We start from the raw sequence: 20,408 nt of genomic DNA, 5'->3' as shown, positions 1-20,408 counted from the left end.
ACAAGTAATTGTATAATTGGCTGACTCAAAAAAATATCTTTCGCTCAAATTTTAGACTCAAAAATGTCACCTAAGCACACCTATCCTGAGTACAGTTTAGGCTAAATATGTTATTAATTTGGTTCTTAAATTCTACCGTGTACATATTGTTGTTTATAATCAGAAAATATATTGTATCTTGTCCGTTTTCATTCTAAATGTTTATTACTGCACCAATGTTGCCAAATGTCCACCAACAATGATACATTCAATAAACAGTAGCACAAATTTATGATAATAACAGTTCAAATTCAACATACATTTTGCATTTTGAGTTTCATTTGAAGAATCCAATTTTCTGTCACCTTTTCGGTTTTTGGTAGAAAAAGTATATAAATTAAATGGTTCAACTCCACATATAAGAACCTGTTAGGAATTATTTGGCTACACAGGTTCTTATATTTTGGAGTATTAAAAAAGCAAATTTCTGTCAGAAGGTTCTTAAATCCCTAGGTTCTTACACGCGGTCTTAAGGCTAGAATTAATGGGAAAAACTATTGGCCACTATAGAAATTTCAGGACCAGTAGCTTGTCGCCGTTTGTTTTATGACCCCCTTAATTATAGACAAGATAAAAAGAGATTGGCAACAAAAAAGGCGAAATAAGGAACATACAATTAGAAATGGTTCACGTTATTGCTACGAGACTAGTTATTGCTACGAGACTTTTGTCAATAAATAAGTGTCCTGAAAGCAGGCAGTCTGTTGGCCAGCTCTTAATAGATTTTGCCATGGTGAGAGTACAAGTATTTCTTGCCTGGCTTTCCAGGTCTGCCACGTGGTCCAGCAGGACCTCTTGGTCCCCTACGTCCTGGTCTGCCGTCTCTTCCTGGTTCTCCCTTTCTCCCTGGCCTTCCAGGTCTTCCAGGATAACCTCGTCTACCTGGGCGTCCTGGCTTTCCAGGCTTTCCTGGGCGACCCGGTCGTCCGTTAAGCCCTGGTAGTCCGGGGCGTCCAGGTCGTCCTTTCCTGCCGGGGCTTCCTGGAGGTCCTTTTGGTCCTAGAGAAGGAGAAAAGCATCAACAAAAATCGCAATGCCCATTACATTAAAGAAATCGACCTTGGTACAATATACTTTTTCATTGCTATAGAAATACACGATTGCCGAGGTACAGCTGATAAAACGAAAATGAAACGGAAAACAATCAATGTAAGTGAAATTTTTCATAGGTCTAAACAAATCAATTTTTTAGAGTTTTAGAACGGCCCTTTTTTACCAACATTGAATTTCAATCTAAAGCCTTGTACTTGATGACGCGACAAACCAAATAAAAAAGCCAAATAAACAATTTGAATCATTGAAACGGGAAACTCACCTCTCCTTCCAGGTGGGCCAGCTGGCCCTACTGGTCCGGGTGGTCCTGGAGGTCCGGGTGGGCCGGGAGGACCCTTAACGACTTTCACTTTGTACCCATATCCATAGCCTCCATATGTTGGGTCTTCTTCAGCATCGTTTTCGCTCTCAATGTACATTGCAGAGGCAATGCCTAAAAGAACGAGAGATTTGGATGAAACACAAGTATAGGTCAAAAAGCAAGCTAAAGTAGATTGTTGAGCAAGATCCCCCGAGATCTAAGACAGCACAGGTAAGAGTCAATAAATCTTTTAATAAACCTATCGTAGGACTAAATTGTAGGACAAAATTGGGAACCGAAGCCTAGTACACGTCACAATGGAGCAGTATAAATAGAATTTGTATTTAGTTACTTGATTGTGTATTGCGTTTGGCTCTAATTTTCAAAGAGGATCAAAAGCATGATATCGAAAAAACACCAAGTCCTTACGGAAAGGACATTGCTTCCCAAGACGTTGATTTGATCCTAGCTGTTACTTGAACTATAGTGTTGCTTATACTAACACAGTCCATATATTGTATAAAATTGGAGATAAACACGTGACTTACCAAACAGCAAACAAGAGATCATCAAAACCTTCATGACTGCACTTGAACTTTTCTCACTGTCACTACTGGAACCAACGCAGGGGTGACTGGTGAATCCCGAGCTGTACCCGCTTTTTATAGAAATCCAAAATGCAATTACTAGCCTCAATTAACTTTTCACAAGCTGATATAGAGCCTTGTGGCAAAGCTGGCCCATTATTGATTAATTAAATGTATTTCCAGTTTCTGGATAATGCCGAGAAGCTTGCAAACGATGAACTAAATCATTCTATGGTACAAAATACATGCAATTGAGAAACTGATTTATGTGTGAAATGCACGTTTGGTTAAAATTATTGTGGCTATTAGAACTAATGAATATAAAATGTGAATTCAAGATAGTTAGCAGAGTAATGAAAACTAAAATCGGAAATGAGTTAACTTGCTATAAATGAGCTTCAGTGTGGGTGTAGAGAATTCCTAACAGAAATATTTAGATCAAAAGAGGATTTTTGGATATAATTAAATGCCCATACACCAATCTGGGATGGCAAAAAATTTACAATGCCTGCCAAAAGTGCTTGGAACATTTGCGATACGTTTTTATACTTTTCAATTTTCCCCCGAATACTTGTATTTTTGCATCTTCTTTCCCCAAAAACAGTGCTAATAATTTAGACAAATATAATTCAAGCCACACAAAAAAACTTCATAATCTCCTACGTCGTTTTATAGTAAATCAACATACTTGAAAGGGGAGGGGTGGCTGAATTTTCCCTTGTAAACTGAGTTTAATGTACCAAGACTGTCGACAGGCGTAGGCCTACTCTTGCTTTACATTCATATATTAATTTCAAACTCATATTTAATTTTTTAAGGAGAGTTGTTCTTCTACAAAACCCATTAAATACTAGTCTAACAGATAAAAACTGATAACAGTCTAACAAAACAAATTAAAAAAAATATAAAACTATTAGATAAATTAAACTATAAAACATTTTTTATAATATTCTAAGTTTACAGTATCCCTAAACTACAACAAAAACGAAAGGTCTTTCTGCTAAATAGTTTTTTTAAACTATACAGAGAGGTTGCCTGCTTTGACTCGGCTGGCAGGCTTTGCCATAATTCGCACCCCTACATAAAACCTTTCTAGCCACTTCACTTAAGGATCTTTTTTCGGCACCCTTAAGTCGGTCTCCGTGTTACGGAGGTTATATTACGAGGAGAGCAAACTCGGGGTAGAGAGCACTCAAGTATTATGGAGCCCTACCATTCAAGGACTTGACTACCATAGTCTTTGATTCGTTAGTAGCCAGCCCTACAATTAAAGGTCCGCTTGGGACATCAAAGCTGCTCGGAGAGGTAATTGATGGTTTCTATCGATTTTCTGATACTCGCACCCAACAATCGTTAATAACTCTCGATGTCTCCAAAGCATTGTAAAATGGAGTTTAGTTCTCACTGGTTTCATTTTGCTAACAGACAAGATATAATGGTGCCAAGAAATGTAGTGGATCAAATAGAAACGAAAATGATAACAGTCAAATATACAAGCCCTTTAAATATATTTCTTAATTTATGCTGACCATCAAGTTTGCCAGGTAAGCAGTAAAATGCTGAATCTGCTTAGTAAAGAGACGATTTATTACTCTTGGGGTTGTGGGGGTGCCCCGTAGCACTGCTTCTACAAAGAGCGTATGTTTGTGTATAGGGGGAAGGGGGCTGTTGTTATGCATTTCATTTCATTTCGTTTATATACCTTTTATCCACAAATACCCTATCGGCATAAACAAACTACTACTACTACAACAAAGTATTTATTTGACAATACTCGAATAAAAGTTGCTAATATACCTATGAATCGTGCTTTTGGTGCTTATTGGCTTGCAGGAATTCCTTTTAAACATGGAGGTTGTAGGGGCACTATCTGATGTTACGATGTAATCTTATTCGATGTTTTGGCACCAGAGTAAAAGAAACCTCTCTTTGAGAATTGCAGATTTTGCCTTTGGATTTTAGTATCAACTATCAAGCTGGCTCTTGGTGAAATAACTGTATTTTTCCAACATGGTGACCAATCTACCTCTGAGGCTGTCAGGGCGAAGGCCGTTTATCATTTTTTATGTCATTATGGCCCCGTCATATTTTCAATTATTTATTAGCTCTATCTTGGAGACGCTGAAATTCCTCAAGCTTTTGCATCAAAATATCAGAATAGTTCTCGAAAAGTAAAAGGCATAAAAGAAATTCATTTTTCAACGTAAATTAAAAAATAAAATTAGCCGAATCTTTTAGTGCTAGATATTTCGGCATTCACTAAAACAATCAAAAACTGCCCTACAGAAAGACTTTCACATTAAGCATCGATTGAAGGCAAAGCAAAAAAAACTTTAAAGCAAGACTAGACACAGCAAACAAAACTAGAGAATATTACCTTTTTTCTTGAATACTCTTAGGCATGCGATACTGCCAATCATTCCATTTAACTGGACAAATGGGAACCCAGTACAGGGTTAGGCGCATTGCAAACTTCTGGTATAATTTAGTAGTTATTATTTCAGCTAACTTAGAAGGACAATATCAAACTCAAAATAAGTCCTTTGTAAGCAAAAAATCTAGTTCCTTAACATATACTTAGAATATTTCAGAACATTTCACAATTCATTTATTCAGCGTTGCCCCAAAAATCTTCACGGTTAGCAACCTGCCCACCAAGCAGCAAATGAATATCAGAGATAAAAGGCAGCAAGGAAAGTTTAACTGGCCACTCTAGCTCATTATGCAACAAATACAACAAGTACCTCCTTTAACAGATGCATTCCATGCCAACAGATTGGATACAGGACACATGCATACCTTCACATAATCTATCCTGTTATTCTGCATATCAATGCAAGCAGAAATAAATTTGAATAACTCAACGAAAGGGTTTACCTTTATCCTCAATGCTACTAATCACTATATTTTAAGTCGACTTAAGTTGAATCTATCGCACACTCCATAACCTATGTTATATGTAGGATTACAATGCCCGTTCTTCCATTCTAGGTTATAATTCATCGCTGTGTCAATGATGGCATCAGTTCGGGATCAAATACTTGGAATTCCCCTTCAAAAAAAATGAAATCATCGGAAAGTGGGGAGCGAAAACGGGTAGCTCCGAAATAAAAGCGTCTGCAAAGGTTCGGAGTGAATAAGCCCCTTTATGTGATATCTTCAAATATTTCAAACTGGATAAAGGGCTAATAGATCTGAAATGTATAATCAGAAAAATGCAAAGTTGAAAATCGAATATTTCATCACAACTGACAGAAAAATTTTCTCCCCAGGTTTACAGGATTACGACAAAGGAGGGTTAACACAGACTTAAGTTATTTAAAAGAAGAAAATTAACCAACACGTGTGATGGATTGTTAACTTCGTAATGCGGAAAAAAAGACGATTTAGAAGTAAACACCGGGTATGATCAAAAGCAGTTGATAACGAAGAAATTTCTTAAATTATTCAACAAAAATTACATACTAGTATTTAATAGAAAAGACGAAAAACCTTTCTCGATACACATTTTTAACTAGACAAATAAAAAAAGATTTAACTTACCATGATTAGGTTGATGTGGCTACTACAATTGAAAAAGCATAAGCTTACCATTAGGATGTTTCAGTATGGGTTTGCAGTATAAATACAAATATTTCGTAAGACCTCACAACCACGTGCAAACATGCGTAAGACCTTACAAACATGTTAAATGCAATTCTACGACGCTACTAGAAGTTCAGGGTTTATAACAACACTCTTTGTGCAGTTGTTTGTTTTGTAGATTCCAACCAGGCGATCAGCCAGCTCAAACATGTTGTTCCGTAGACTGATAATGATAAACTGGGCATTTTTTGTCCGTTCCTGGAAAAAACAGGAGACAAAATTTGAATTTTAGGGATGGAAAGGATAAAATAAACAGATAAAAACAAGGGAAAGAAAGGAAAATAAAAATGGTAGAATGGGAAGGGGAAATAAGAGAAAACGGCGGGAAGGGAAAAGCAAATACGTAAGGGAAAACAAAAGGAAATAGAAGGATTGGGAAAAGTGAAAAGGTGAAAATGGGAACTTCAGTATTAAAGAGGGCATCATAGAGTGAAGTCTTGCAAAAGAAAGTTTGGTCTTGTTAAGCCAAAAGACTGGATGCGAGATGACGCCTCACGCCAAAAATGTTTTTCTTTGAATTTTGAATTCGGACGATATGAACTGAAAGGGCATTATGAAATGGTTCTAAATTTGAAAAAAAAACAGCCGAATGGTATAAAAAATAAGTATAGAATCAAAAGAGTATAAAAGCTATCAAAGAGTGGATGGGACACTGCCATATAACTACTATCCTTTCCATTGTGATCCACTTTTTGTTTACAAACTTTAAACTTTACAAACAAGGTAAAAAAACAAGGGCAAGCCTTTAGAAAACTTGCTATGCGTCCTGCTGTTCAATTAAGCCCTGGTCAAGTAAGCCCTGAAGGAACAGATTTCATTGGTTGAGAGATATTCTAGTGGGTTCTTTGAGATTTTATACTTCAAAAACATATTCTTAAAACTAGCCTCTTTGACACAATTTTCAATCTATAATTCTTCTTACCTTTATATAATTTGCAACGATTGACACATTTTTGAAGTCCAAGGCAGCATCGATTTCATCCATGACGTAGAGGGGCGTTGGTTTGTAGTGGTGGAGTGCAAATACCTTGAAATTACACAAGAGCCAACTTCAGCAGAGAAGGGACGGGTCAAATTATGAATACATGGAGAGAATTCGCACGATTAAAGAGAAATAATCGTGACAAAGTAGAACGTTGCTGAATGATACTCAACATAGTTTGAATCAGCTGTTTATATGACCTATTGAAGGAAATAAATTTCTGCTGTATCAAAAATTTGCTGACAATAGACTATGCTCCTGATGCAAAAACGTGTGCCTGGTTGACAAACAGTGATCTAAAACTGGTGATGTAAGATGTTAACAAAGCTTCTGTGCCAAAAATTTGAATCAGGCTTCAGTGCTAACAGGAACGAAAACTATCAAACATCTATCTAACATCTACGGCAACAATCTTATATCGACCGCACATCTACGGGAACCACCTAACATCTACGAAAACGACGTAACATCGATATATCGCAATATGCAATATCATAAGAAACAATCGGTTGTTAATGAACAGCTCAGACAGATCACTGGGTGTTCTGAGAGGGCTCCAAGTGATCTGTATTCGCTGCAAAAAATTCTGGGACAGTATTTGATGACTCATTAATAAAATGAGCGTTTAGGTCATAACAGTCGTAACAAAATTCATGAGATGGGACGTGAGTTCCAGAGGAAGGAATAGAAGACGGGAACGATACGTGATGTAAGCCGCCACAAAAATGAAAATTGAAAATCAACAACGTACCAAAGCAAGTGAGCTCAATGTCTTCTCCCCGCCGGAAAGATGCGAAATATTCTTCCAACATTTCTTGGGAGGTCGCACGCTAAAGTTAGAAAAAGAAACAAAATTATATATTCATTTTCTAACACCAAAATGATGAAACGTGTACATGCAAGAATGCGAAAATTCAAGGATAACATGACAATCTCTGGAAAAAAGACAGAGCTAAATCAGCCATTATCTCTGCAGCTGGCAATTCTATGCTCCCTTTGTAGAAAGCCAAGAGGGTAGACTTCATTTCAATCTAAATGATTGAATGTTCGAGATACTAAGCTTTTTCTATTTTTTTAATTTTTAGATTACTTCTTCAAATCACCCTACAAAAGGATGGCTGTGCTTTAAGGTGTTGCTTACTGCATCTATGCGATGACGCACTTAAGAGGACGCATTTTAGAGGACGAACTTTAAGAAGACGCCCTTGAAAGACGAATTTAATGAGAAAAAACTTTAAAGGACATTAGAATCTGACCATCTGGTCTGCAAAGTGCCTACCAACAACACTTTCGTGCAACTTGAGCAGTAAGAGTGTGGAAATCAGGCCTGCTTGTCAGGGTTACACAATCAAGCTAAAGATACTTCCACTTCCAGCAGATTGTGCATGTCTCCCAGTTCGAGAAGAACCATCAGCAAGCGTTCGGCACATAGTGAAACAAAATAATGCACATTTCTACTTATCACCCCAAATCAAATTTGGTTGAGCATCTTTATATCAAAACCAACCTACTAAACCAGTAAATAACGAAGTTCGATAAATTAACTGAGCATCTACACAATGTAGTTTACAGAAAAATGGATTTCAGATATTTCAATAAATGGCTCTACTATTCTTGTGATCAAGTGCCATTTACTTCTACGTGCTGCCACAAAGATGTCTTCAAAGGAGGTGCAGCATACAAACTCTTATTCAGCCTCGCCCTTCTCATTTCAGTTACCAATCTCATTCAAGCAGAAACATGAGAAAGGTCTTCTTAAATATCAAAGCCCTTCCTTTCAAAGCCGCTTTTCCTGTTCTGTATTCAAGGTTAATGCTTTTTACATACCTAAAAACTATGCCTTCTGAAAATGGATCCAGACTGTCCAGTAATTCCAACTCTGCATCTCCCCCAAGCGTGATCATCTACACAGAAGATATCAAATTCGTTTCTCAGATGAATAATTTTGCTAAGATGATTGGTCATAGTTGTAATATGTTCGGCTATTAGTCTTAGCAACAAGATTGTTAGTTATGAGTCTGAGTTGAAAGATTGTCGATTCTAAGTCTCAGTAGCAGGGTTTAAAAGGGTTGTCGGTTCTATGTTTGGGCTGAAAGAATGCTGGAAAAGAAAAGGCTTCATTATTTAATAATGAAGATCTTCATAGTTATGAATTGACGATTACGACAATCACAGTACGAGCTTGAAATTATCATAGTAGCGGTTGAAAAGGAAGTCAGAAAATGTAAGTTCTTATAGTGATAAACTGCATTGAAATGGAGAAATTTTCGTAACAAAATTCAGTAGAGACTTTGTGCTGTTCATGAGAAGCCGTCACAAAGTTCGGTACCTGGTACATTTCTTTCAACTTTGTGGTGATTGTGCTGAATCCAGCCATGAACTCCTCCAGTCTTTGCTTTCTGAGAGATTCATGCTCTTTTCTCTTGGTATCACGTTCTGACGTCACTTCATCACACTGTGCAACGCGTTCCAAATAGGCCTCTTCCTGTAAAAGCGAAAGAAGAACTTAGCAAGACACAGATAGGTGGTCTTTTTAAAGGGGGCGGGAAAGGAGAACATATTCAGTTTAATGAAATTCTGTAATTCATATCAGGAAGTTTAAAGCAAAATTGCCCACCATCCTGGCGGAAATCTAAGTAAATTTTGAACCTAAGCAGGTTATGGTATTGAAATGAAGGAGCAAATTCGATCAAACCTTTGGCAAAATTTTCGAGAACCTAAAACCCCGATCTTCTGTTCAAACGAAGAGTCTTCAAAACAAACAGTCTGTGTGGAGAGAATAGTATCCTATACTCGGAAAGACTTTTTCCCCCTTCTAGCCAACAAATATGAAATACCGCAACAAGGCTATAAAGGAAAGTTAATGAGCATTTATCGGACAGTCCAAACTATGAGGTCACAGAGCTGTGAGTTGTAAATGTGATTATAATGAAATCTTCATACCTTCTTGCGATATTCAGCGATAGCAGCCATATTTGGTTGCATTGCTTTCAGTTTTTCTTCTTCCACAGATATTTTGTACTAAAAAGGGAACATTTGATTTTTACTCTAAAAACAATGCAAAACTTAAGAAATGTCCAACAAAGAGCTAAGACGATAAAGGGAGACTTGGGACCTGTTTGCTGTAGGGAAGATTAAATTTTAATGACTTGTTCTGTATATGAAAAGTCGTTCTTAGCTGTAAAGGTTGCCGAGGACGCATTTCGAGGAGCCATTAAATAAGGCGAGTTGGCAGATTAGAGATATAATAATGGGAAGAATGGAAGGAAGGGTTGTTGGGAAAAGAGGTAAGGGAATTCATTAAACAGTAGGGTTGTTGAGAAGAGGAGCAGCTATTGCTTATAAACAAAAGGGCCATTGCTTATAAACGAGAGGGTCCGCCAAATTTAGACAGGAACCGTGAAGACATGGACGAAACGTTAGAGAAATTCATATGCAAGTATTTCGCTGAATATGTAGATATGCTAATCTCATTCGGTGGAGAAAATTGCCTAGAACCAAAGATAGAGCAATACATCTTTTTACTATTTTGCAGACTGAGATTGATCTACTATGTATTTAAGCCGAAATGACAAAGCCTCTATATAAATCAATGGTAGGAAATAGGAGACAAAGTTTAGGTCACATTATAGCCGAAATGTTATAGCCGAAACAATTTCGACATTGTGTTGACGGAGACGTAACAAGAAATGTCTTTTCGCATTTTAGAGATAAATCATTTACCTGCAGATTCTCTTGGTCAATGTCTTTCAACTCCTCATCCTCGAATGTTGGCAGTTTTTCTGGTTCACTTGCCTCAGTTCCAACATTATGAAGCGACAGCTTGTTGATCTATTCAGAATTCAATCATTTGCAATTGAAATAGAAGCATTGGCAGGGTAATGTAAGAATCCTTGACATCAACAGGTAAAGATCATTCTATATAAGACTAAGTGCTGGCACAATAGGAAATACTGCTAAAATACGGAAATGGGTTTCAGGATATGTCGTGAGGAAGAAACAATGTTTTGCTTATTGGGTGGTACACTGATCCAAACGCTCTTGTGACTGGCCTTCTCATTTAGTTACAAAAAGCCCGTGTTCATTAAGGCATTCCTTGCACAGCTGTGTTGCAATCTCGGCTTTTTTTATTTGTTATTACCGAGCTGCCGAAGGTACGTTTTAGAACACCGAAAAGCTATCCTTATGAAGGAGTGCCCTGGTTTTTCCTCTGCGCTGTTTGAAAAGCGTATATCCTATTGATTATGAAAGATGAGTGATTTTTCAATATCCCCACATGGCCTAGGTTTTGTTGATATTCGGGAATCAGAAGACGAGGGCAGGGTTTGCTACGGACCGCTTTGTTCCTTTGGGATTCGTAGCAAATTTCATGGAAATAAGAGATGTGAGAAAATTTCATGGAAATAAGAGATGTGAGGGCTTTCGTTTATAGAGGTTTAGGTCGATCCCTTGAACAAAGGAAGTAGAATAATGGTTAAACTGTATCTCCGAACGCTGTAGAAAATAACATAGCCTCAATTCGCTTATCACCTCTCTGAAAATCACTTTTTACTGTTGCAGCTTTCCCTTCATAAAAATCGTTATAAAAGTCCTTGGAACATCCAGCGGTAGATGACCGTATTTTTTTAACTAACATTTTCCAGGCAGTAAAATGCCGAAAATGTATCCCATCCCCGGAAAAGCAATGATTGTGAAAGCTTTCAACTTAAACTATCCAAAAGTATCACATTGGGCGGATTTCATGCTCTGAAGCTGCTCCTAGGCAAAACTGCTGCAAGGGGAAGATTGAGGACAGTACTGAAAACATGAAAACATGATTTTGGTAAGCACGTGACGTTATTCAGAAGAATTCTCTCCAGTGATCTTTATACTCTAAACAGAAACCATATTTATTATCACAACTATTATTATGTTCAAGATTTTCAACAAATTCAACAAAATTAAACTGACCTTGTCCTTATGATGTCTTAACTTCATCGAATTTTCCTTCAGTATGTTTTCATATTGCTGCAGTTCATGTTTGACGTCGACTTCCTTGGCTTTTAGTTCGCTCTCATTCTTTTCAAGCTCCGTGCATTCTGCGTTGATTTTTTGCAACTCCTCTTTGGCAACCTCGGCTTGTGCCTGATAATTAATGTAGAATTGCCTTATAAACTAACTAATGCATAATGTATGCTAATTAATGCAAGATGCTATTGGCTAACGACCCAAACATGACAGATCTGGAAAAATACACAATAACTCCGGTCCCCAAAGTATCATTCAAAAGTTTGAAATTCTTCTCATGAAAGTCACAAAATAGTCGGGTCAGTCAACTTTGCAAGGTCCATCAAAACATCCGACATTCGTCTTAATAAACTTTGCATACCCTCTTCTCTGTCTTATTCCAAGTTTCTCTCCTCTTCATTTTCACCGGCTCTTCTATGCTGTTACATGTGAGACTTTTGCAATTTAACAGACTCAATCAACTATCTTAGCTCCATCTTCAGACATATACTTTTGCAACGGTTAATTACAAAAACGCCGATTACAACTGGACCCTTCTCTATTTACCTTTGTCAATATTAATCAAAGACCAGCTAAGCGGGAATGCATAAGTTTATTGAGAAGAGTTTGTGATTACATGATTGTATACAATGTTATTCAAAGATGGAATTTGTGTACTTCTGGATGGATTTGAGATTGCAAGTGCACCCAAACCAAGTCACTTCCTACTTGGCTCGAGGAGATAGAGTAAGAGCCACGCTGCCAAATAACTATCACCTGATCGTTTCCGAACTTGTGAAAATTTCATAAGCACTAATTTTGAGTTCATGTCTTCGCAAAAGGCAAACATTTTACAGCTGGATCTTACTAAAAACAATATCATGCTGGACGGCAAAATATCAATTTCACTAATTCACATTATTGCTGAATAAAAACTAATTAGCAGACAGATGAAACAGCAGGAAGCCTTCAATACCTGCTGATGCCGATAATTACTGTAAGTGCTACTGTTGCAATTCGTTTACTTTTTTCCGGAGCCCTCCAAACTAAAAAAATCCATGCTCGATAAAACACAGATGTATTGTCCCAGAAACAAAAGTTTTAGTTCATTCAGCATTATTTTGGGCTAGTTCTACGGACAAATTCGATCTATTTTCCGATGTTATTGAATTCCACAAAAGAAGACTTTTGGCACTTCGTATTTTCCGATGTTTTCTAGTCGTACAAAACATGGCCTTTACATGGTACAAGCATCTTTTGTCTGCAAATCCGCAAAGTTTGAATCGCGTTAAAGCAATGGAGTCGCTAAAGAAAAGTAACACGAGGAGTTCCGAAGAGAAACTTTTCTGTCTGCCAAACACGATCCTTTTGGGCTTTTCTTTTGACAGGTTTTTAAATGCAAAGCTGAGCGAACGACCTCTGCGCCTTATAACCCTAACACTGTCACGTGAATGGGTTTTGCCACAGTCTGGGTCCTCTCATAGGTCTTGTCCCACGAGGGAGACGGAGCTGTATATATCTGATACTTTTTTCTTTGTGGTACCGGTTTTTGTCGTATAGCGACAGGAAGTAGGTTTAACTTTAGAATTATTTACTGTTATTGAAATACCTGTGATTCTTCTCTTTCTTCGATTACTTTAGCAGCCTCGTCTTCAAGAGTGACAAACTCTTTCTGAAACCATAATCAGAAGTGGTCATAATCAAGAAAACAGTAGAAAAGTCTCTACTTTTCTCAGAAAACAAAACTTATAATAGGCGAATTATAGAACTACGGGCTGAGTATTTAGTGAACGAATAAATGCATGTAAAATTAACATGACAAAGCAATCGTGTCTCGATATCAAAAAGCATCGCAATTCTATTTGCAAACACCTACAAACGCATAGCATGGGGATGTCCATAGATACAGTAAAGGACACAGAGAGATATTTTGTTAGAAGGGAACACTTTGCTTCCTATCCAACAAGAGACATATTCAATAGTCTACTTGCAACAATTGAAGCACAAAGTAGAATAACTATCTAAATTTTCAAACGCAACATCAAATTTTCAAAAATTTAACGCAAGTTGAAGAATAATCTGCATTTAAAAGAGAATGAGAATCATATTTCTGCTGCATATGAAAATTTAGAGACAACGACTTTCGAATAAGATGAAACAAAGCGATACATACATCTATTTTTTCAAGCATTTCGTCGTTTTCCTGGATCTCTTTCTCTAGCGACTTGCATTTTTCTTCAGCTTTCGTCAGGTTTCTTGCAAAGGAAAAAGGCAACAGAGTTAATCATCAGGTAAAGAAAGAATTTGCAAAAAAGTTTCAAAGGCCATAATGATTGGTTGATGATCATACGTTGGATGGCTACGTAACATCCGGTGACTTACTCTAAGACTAATGAACGTATGTCAAAGTCCTAAAAATGTATGTAGCAAATGTTAGTTTGGTTTCTCGCATTACTAACGTCTAAAATTGATTTTCCATTAACACTACTAATTACCACTTCCAAAAACATTTTCTAAGAATCTTGTCATTAAAATACTCCTTGCCATCGTTACTGTGATATTTATAAGGAATTCGTACAAAACAAAAGAATGTACATCCTTTTCACAGGGAAAATTGTATAACAGGAGTGGAGGAAGTTAAAAGCGAAAAGAGTGTATTTACACCATTGGCTTTTAAGAGTGGCTTTAAGGCCACACCATTCTACACATGCAGGTAACAACTATACAAATTGGAAACCTAGGAATCCATTCCGAACCGAAATGAACCCTTCCTAAACCTTATCGATACTTTCTCAGCTTCAGGGGTGATACATAAAATCAATCCATAACTCGGTATATATTTTCATCGTGTTCTTTCAGACCCATATTCTGACGTTTTATGCTCTGAGGAGTGTCAGACAAAAAAAGCTTTTAGCCATTATTTTATCAAATGTTTGCTTTTTCAAAGCCATTTTCAAGTTCTGTACCGCCAAAAAACTGTTCACAATACTTTCAGTTCACAGAAAAGTTTTTGTCCTCTTTCCCAGGTTCCCAGAAAGGAAAATATTTTTTTGCGGCTCTGACCCATCCATTCCTTGTTTTCATGAAAAAATTGTCATCTATCAAAAGGTTCGTTCTACAGCCAGTAGTGTAGTCTTAAGACAAAGTAATGTGCTATTTCCCTACCGATAGACGATTTTAACGAGAAAGTCAAGATTTTGTAGACCATCTGAAGATTCACCGACCAACTCATCGGGAATTTGGGTGTGTCACATCCCCCTGCTGGCTTTGCACCTGTCTACAATTGTCTAAATTACAACTAACGTTTCCCATACGTTGTGAATGAAAGTTATCATAGCAGCTTTGAATATTGAGAGATTCACAAATGAAAAAGAATGTGGCGAGTGGTTGTGCTTTAATAAAAACCACGCTTTGAGAATGGATCAACATTCAAAGCCATTTTTCTATGGCTAAGTCCTTCTTATAGGAAATTTTGGTCGGACCCAACTGCATTTTCAACTTGTTTGATTCTAATGGGCTAGAATTCTTGGTTAGAATTGAGGGTGTCACCCCCCCCCCCTCCCTTCGGAACTAATTTGCATTCTGTGAAGGGATTTGATTTCCATCCCTTCAAATGGTTTCCAGAAGCCATTGCCATATGATGCCTACTGCCCCAGCATAATTCACCAAGTTCCTCACGGGGTATGCCAAGGCTGTCACATTAACCACGCTAACATTGCATCAATCAATCGTCATCGTCGCGGTGGAAGTTGCTTGGAATCAGAAGGTGAACTCGCGGAAGAGAAGGAATCCAACGACGAGGGGGATGAGGAAAAGGAGCAAAAAGAGCCAAAAGATCAAGAGTGTGCCCATGTATTCAATCTTGTAGAAATTTTACAAGAAAATGCTTTAGTTGGTGACGAGTAACTGTGAAAACGATGTAGACTACGAAAAAATTATGCTTTTTTGCTTTACGTTCTATTTTAATAATTTATTTAGGAAGATCTAGCAAGAGAGGGGGGAGTTAGCGTGAGAAGTAACATCACAGGGAGGTCAGAAAGGTGACACAGTGGTGACGGGGGAGGGGGGGTTGAAAATCCTACAAATTTTAACATGAACAACAGGCATTGTATCAAGTGTGATGTGTTTCTCTGGATTACAAAAGAAGATAAAATTCACAGAAATGAACCTTTTGGCTGTTTTTATTGCCACGTTAGCCTTTGAAATTTCTTGTGAAACTTCATCCATCAGTTTCTTGACGGAATCCACTTGCATCTGTCAAATAAAAACCGATTAATACATTTTTAGCAATCAATTACAGTGTGGCGTAGAACATTTGAAATATTAAGAAATCTTAGGGCACCATTCTGCATTGAATTCTCTAGGAAAAATTCTCAACTGAGCAAAAAAGGCAGGTTTCTTGCAAAAATGTCACTCTTTTGTATAAGACATCTCTTTGCAATTAGCTGGTATGGTAGTTAGAGCAAAAAACAAAAGTGAATGAAAATCAGAGTCGAAGATTCATAAAGGGTAATTAATATTTCTCAGCCTTGCACGAATATGTTGAGCCTCGACCAAATACGTAGAAAATACAGCCGAATTGATATATGCTTTTATATACATGCATGGCGTCTATGTTAGAGTGAAAGCAAGAACCATCTCACTTGCTGCGATCGAAGCTTTGAGCCACCTATGTCCATGATCTTCTTGTGTAACCTAGGAGAATGACGTCATCAGTAAACAAAGTTAAAAATGATGGAAATGCTATGATAGGAGACTGAGAGAACACATAATCGGACAACAAAATTTGCAATGAGGAATCCAAGAAGAATTGTTATTTTAATATTCACAATTTGCTCATTATTTGTAAATACGATAAATGTAATTAGATAAAAGAGAACAAATTAGGGTTGTCACTGACTTCTGGACAGCCTCTTCGATAGTACCGGCAGCTTTTGATGCTTTGTTAAAATCTGTAAGAAACAAATTAAAAAACATTCTCAAATGTCCAATAAGGAATATGAAAACGGATAAGAATTGTTTGAAAACATCTTGTCGAAAGATTTACTTTCGCTAAGATAAAAAATTTTACGTTTGAAATTGAAAAGCTGCAAAGAATTTAGGACAACACTGCCTTTCCAAAATGCTTGTGTAACAGCTCAAAGCAAATTTGCAGGCATAAAATTTCATTTCTAGAATTTTAGTTTCCAAAATTTATTGACGTGGCCTGTAAGATCAATAGCAAAACCAGATGCTGTTTTATGTAACTGGTCCTCCAATTGCCATCTAATATTCGTGAGATTATTTAACAAATATTTAAAGCGACTACATACAAATGAATACATCTTAAAAGCTAATTAATACTTGCCTTTCGTGCAAGATGACACAACTGCTTCCAGACTATCAATGTGGTTTCTGTCAGGAACCGCCTTTTTAAGTTGTTCCTCAAGAGTCACAACTCTCTCCTTTTGCTCTTTCAACTGCTCTGTAAGGGCCTAATGAAGAAAAAGAGGACCCTTAGCAAGCTAGCGCAATAATTACTGTAAAAAAAACCAAACTAAATATTTTCAAATAGCAGATCTACTCGGTTAACAAATGTTTTTTGGCTTCAAAAAAATGTTAAAAGCTCTCATTACTTGAAAATTCCATCTTAGAAAAATGGTCTGATGACGTCTGCGATCGTCAAATATTCAAAAATAGGACGTCTGTCTTGAGTGAATGCAACTGAAAAAGCTTTTCGAAAAACACTTTTGATAACTTCAATGCATTTTGAATAGAAGAGATTTACACTTTCTGTATAGGTATTGAGCTCAAGCATTGAACACTAAGCATAAAAGGTTTAAATAAATTCTAATAATGCCATCAGCAAATCATGTACAAATAAAAACTAGCGAATTATCGGCTTCCTGACCTGTATTTCCATATTCGCCTTTTGTAGGCTGTGCATCTTTGCAGCAAGCTCTTTTTTTATGGCTTCCAGTTCCCTCTCCAACTCTACCTTTCGTTCACTTAATGCCTACGGAATAGGAACAAATTTTGTTGATAGATTCATGCGAAATTGCTTGTCAAAACAAGTTCGAATACAGTTGCAATGGAGTGATACAGTGTCTACAAGGATATCGAAGGGTGGGTGGGCTTCCATAGAGGCTACAAAAATTACATAATGAATCTGCCTTGAAACTTTAAAAATTCAAAAACTCATTCGAAATAAGATATCTATTACGGAACTTTATTTCCAAATGCATTCTCAAATAACACAACAGACTAAATACGTTTCCAAATAAACTATTCAATACCAACTTTTTCGGACAAGCATTTGGGGCCAATTCTAGATCTAAAGGGTGCATTTGAAAAGTTTGCCATTTTTCCAGCGAGTGCCTTAGGTTCACATTTCCCCGAAATGTAAAATATATAAATTAGATGTTTTAGCAGTTATGGCGGTGTCGAGATTTTGCAATATTCCCCCAATTCAGCGTTGATACTTTAACTATAAAAAAATCAGACTGAACTTTGTCTCAATAACTTGGTTCAAGATAAACTCCGACAGCCAAATTGTCAGCAAACGATTCTAGCAATTTTAGATACTCAAACTTTTACGCATGTTCTAGAGAACGATAACCCATTGCAGGCCTTTCCCGGAGACGCGGGCTATAGCCCGCGCTCGCGCAAACCCCACGCAAAAACGTTTTGCGAGGGCCTTTTTCTGCCCACGCAGTTGTTTATAACAACGCTCTTATTGAATCCGTTTCGTCTCACTCTCTAATGTTTTAACTACTTACCGCTATCAGGGTATTCATAAATAACGTCATGTCAAAGAGATATATGGTTTTTATAAATATCGTTATAAAAGGAAATTTCGTTTTGGCATCAAATGTTAACAAACAATAGTATTATCTGTTAAAACTAGCAAAAGACAAGGAAATGATTGTGCAGGAAAGTAACCAGAAATAAAACGTAAAATAGCAAGAATGAGAATTGTTACGCGACACTGTCAAGTACCAAACTTGTATTACGAATACAAGCATTTTTAAAAGAAACACGCTATAAGAGACGACACTCATTTGTTTATAAGAAACATGCTATTAGAAACAAGAACTAGGCAATCGGAAAAAATTAAAAAACTTTCAGAAATAATTCTTTTTGCTCTTTGACTCTTCAACTAGGTAAGAGATAAGAGGTTGTGATTTGTCAAAAAACATAGAACCAATCATTCACCCTTTCTATACTCTTTCATTACTTTTGATCAGCATTTCTGCTTCCCTTTATGCTTTGAGGTTTATATCCACCGATCTTTATCGTGTTTTTTCGCTCTTCTGTGCTGTTTTCAGATTAAGAAATTCTTAAGAAAGAATGAGTATTGGAATTTTCTGTACTGTTAAGAAACTGGAGTATTCAATGTCGACTTTCATTTCTTATAGAAAAGAAGTGTATTTCAGTTAGTATTTCTTGAATTTTTAATGCGAATCAACTTAATCTTCGATTACAGTTAAAATAGCATTGTACTGCTCTTTATCTTCTTGAATAAAGATGAGTTTCATTGGATACTACTCAATAAATCTATGTTTCTACAAAAAACGTTGCCATTTTGCAAAAATATAGGTATCTTTTTTGTCATTTTAAGGAATAGTGATGCACACAAAACTATCTTTTTAAGATAAATCATCTATACAAGTAGGCAAGGTAATTTATTTCTTGGCTTGTATATACTCAAATATAAATGGATAGACAACAAATTCTGCAAGGGCTAAATAGCCCACGCAGCCAAACCAGCATGTCTTTTTTAGCCCGCGAGCTTTTTATTCCCGGAGAGGCCTGCCATTTATATTCTTGGAAGGGCTTCAAAACATTACATTATCAGGTGTCCATCCCAATCAGATGACAAATTATACGGCCAGCATTCTAAAGGCATTTGAACCTATACCAAACACAGTGTCCCTTCTCAAACAACTTTGATGGCCAGCACAAAATGGCTAAATATAAAAGCTGCGAAGAAACCTCACCTCTAATTTCTCGACATCTGCCTCGACATTTTTTTCAATTTTTTCAACATCTCTAGCATCGACATCTTGCACGATTTTTCCTCCCATCCTTCCTCTTGAAACAGATTTCCCACCACCAGACATTGTTCCTAAAAGAAAACGTCATAGGTCCATGATTTTTTTAGAGATCTCTTATGACCTTTAACAGTAGTGGGCAACCGCTACTGGTACGACAAGCCTGCATTGAAAATATTGGCGGAGAGCATTAGATAAAGGCAGCTTTCAACGGCGAGCCAGCGAGAGTTTAGCAAAAGTACAAGAATACGCGCTGTATGCAGCCAAGTTGGCAAGCGAATTTTTATCAGATGTGATGATTTCACTCTCTTTATGACGTAGTTTATGGCTGTGGTCAACATTTCCTAATCTTAAAATAATTGGACTCCTAATTCTGGTACGAGCGAATTGCAGAGGATGTCGCTTGTAAGGGAAATATGAGTACAATTCTTTTAAGATTAGGAAAAGATGAATGACCCCGATCAAGCCCATGGATTTGCAGTACAGGGACAAAAACTTCTATATTACAATTCCCGTTTTCATTTAGATTTTTTGCATGCAATTACACCTGCAAACCTATAAACTTTTTAAAGTTGACTCAAAAGTTATCCAAAGAACCATCTAGCTACGAACACGACTGGATACCTGGAAAAGTAAAACGAAGCTAGATTGGTTTTCAATTTGGATAGGCGCTTCATCTTATAAAACGCCAAATTGCTTAGCTTTGTAAAAGCATGGAACTGTTTCAAGCGGTTTTGTAACAACCGCTTGAAACGTGCCTTTCTCTCTTCGAAATGCACCAT

At 37.0% G+C, this 20,408-nt stretch overlaps 2 protein-coding genes across 2 annotated transcripts in view; both read right to left on the bottom strand.

Annotated features, from left to right (window-relative positions):
* Window positions 1-643: 643 nt before the first annotated feature.
* LOC135684736 (uncharacterized) lies at window positions 644-2,059 on the bottom strand. The gene is made up of 3 exons (XM_065200379.2): window positions 1,942-2,059; window positions 1,355-1,525; window positions 644-1,038 (listed from the first exon to the last, which is right to left on the bottom strand). The coding sequence occupies exons 1-3, from the start codon at window positions 1,973-1,975 to the stop codon at window positions 755-757; spliced, it is 489 nt and encodes a 162-aa protein (XP_065056451.2). The 5' UTR covers window positions 1,976-2,059; the 3' UTR covers window positions 644-754.
* A 3,327-nt stretch (window positions 2,060-5,386) lies between these two features.
* The window catches only part of LOC135684728 (structural maintenance of chromosomes protein 4), a 29,217-nt gene continuing 14,195 nt past the window's right edge, over window positions 5,387-20,408 (bottom strand). The window contains exons 22-37 of the mRNA XM_065200364.2: window positions 19,573-19,700; window positions 17,484-17,588; window positions 16,941-17,067; window positions 16,494-16,545; window positions 16,237-16,288; window positions 15,762-15,847; window positions 13,767-13,848; window positions 13,203-13,265; window positions 11,558-11,731; window positions 10,331-10,438; window positions 9,551-9,628; window positions 8,937-9,092; window positions 8,435-8,511; window positions 7,359-7,437; window positions 6,548-6,652; window positions 5,387-5,823 (exon numbers count right to left, since the gene is read on the bottom strand). Coding sequence (XP_065056436.2) covers window positions 5,680-5,823; window positions 6,548-6,652; window positions 7,359-7,437; window positions 8,435-8,511; window positions 8,937-9,092; window positions 9,551-9,628; window positions 10,331-10,438; window positions 11,558-11,731; window positions 13,203-13,265; window positions 13,767-13,848; window positions 15,762-15,847; window positions 16,237-16,288; window positions 16,494-16,545; window positions 16,941-17,067; window positions 17,484-17,588; window positions 19,573-19,700 — 1,616 coding nt within the window. The 3' untranslated portion in view covers window positions 5,387-5,679. The remainder of the gene's footprint in view (window positions 5,824-6,547; window positions 6,653-7,358; window positions 7,438-8,434; window positions 8,512-8,936; window positions 9,093-9,550; window positions 9,629-10,330; window positions 10,439-11,557; window positions 11,732-13,202; window positions 13,266-13,766; window positions 13,849-15,761; window positions 15,848-16,236; window positions 16,289-16,493; window positions 16,546-16,940; window positions 17,068-17,483; window positions 17,589-19,572; window positions 19,701-20,408) is intronic.

Source organism: Rhopilema esculentum, chromosome 21 (assembly GCF_057945365.1).
Source record: "Rhopilema esculentum isolate cy_ngs chromosome 21, ASM5794536v1, whole genome shotgun sequence".
NCBI lineage: Eukaryota > Metazoa > Cnidaria > Scyphozoa > Rhizostomeae > Rhizostomatidae > Rhopilema > Rhopilema esculentum.
Note: the sequence above shows the minus strand (reverse complement) of the source record. Positions and strands in the feature narration are given on the sequence as shown.

Coding starts and splice junctions, on each gene's coding strand:
- LOC135684736 (XM_065200379.2), bottom strand. CDS start 1,975: ATGAAGGTTTTGATGATCTCTTGTTTGCTGTTTG. Junction 1,526..1,941: donor GATCTCTTGTTTGCTGTTTG/GTAAGTCACGTG, acceptor TCGTTCTTTTAG/GCATTGCCTCTGCAATGTAC. Junction 1,039..1,354: donor TGGCCCACCTGGAAGGAGAG/GTGAGTTTCCCG, acceptor CTCCTTCTCTAG/GACCAAAAGGACCTCCAGGA.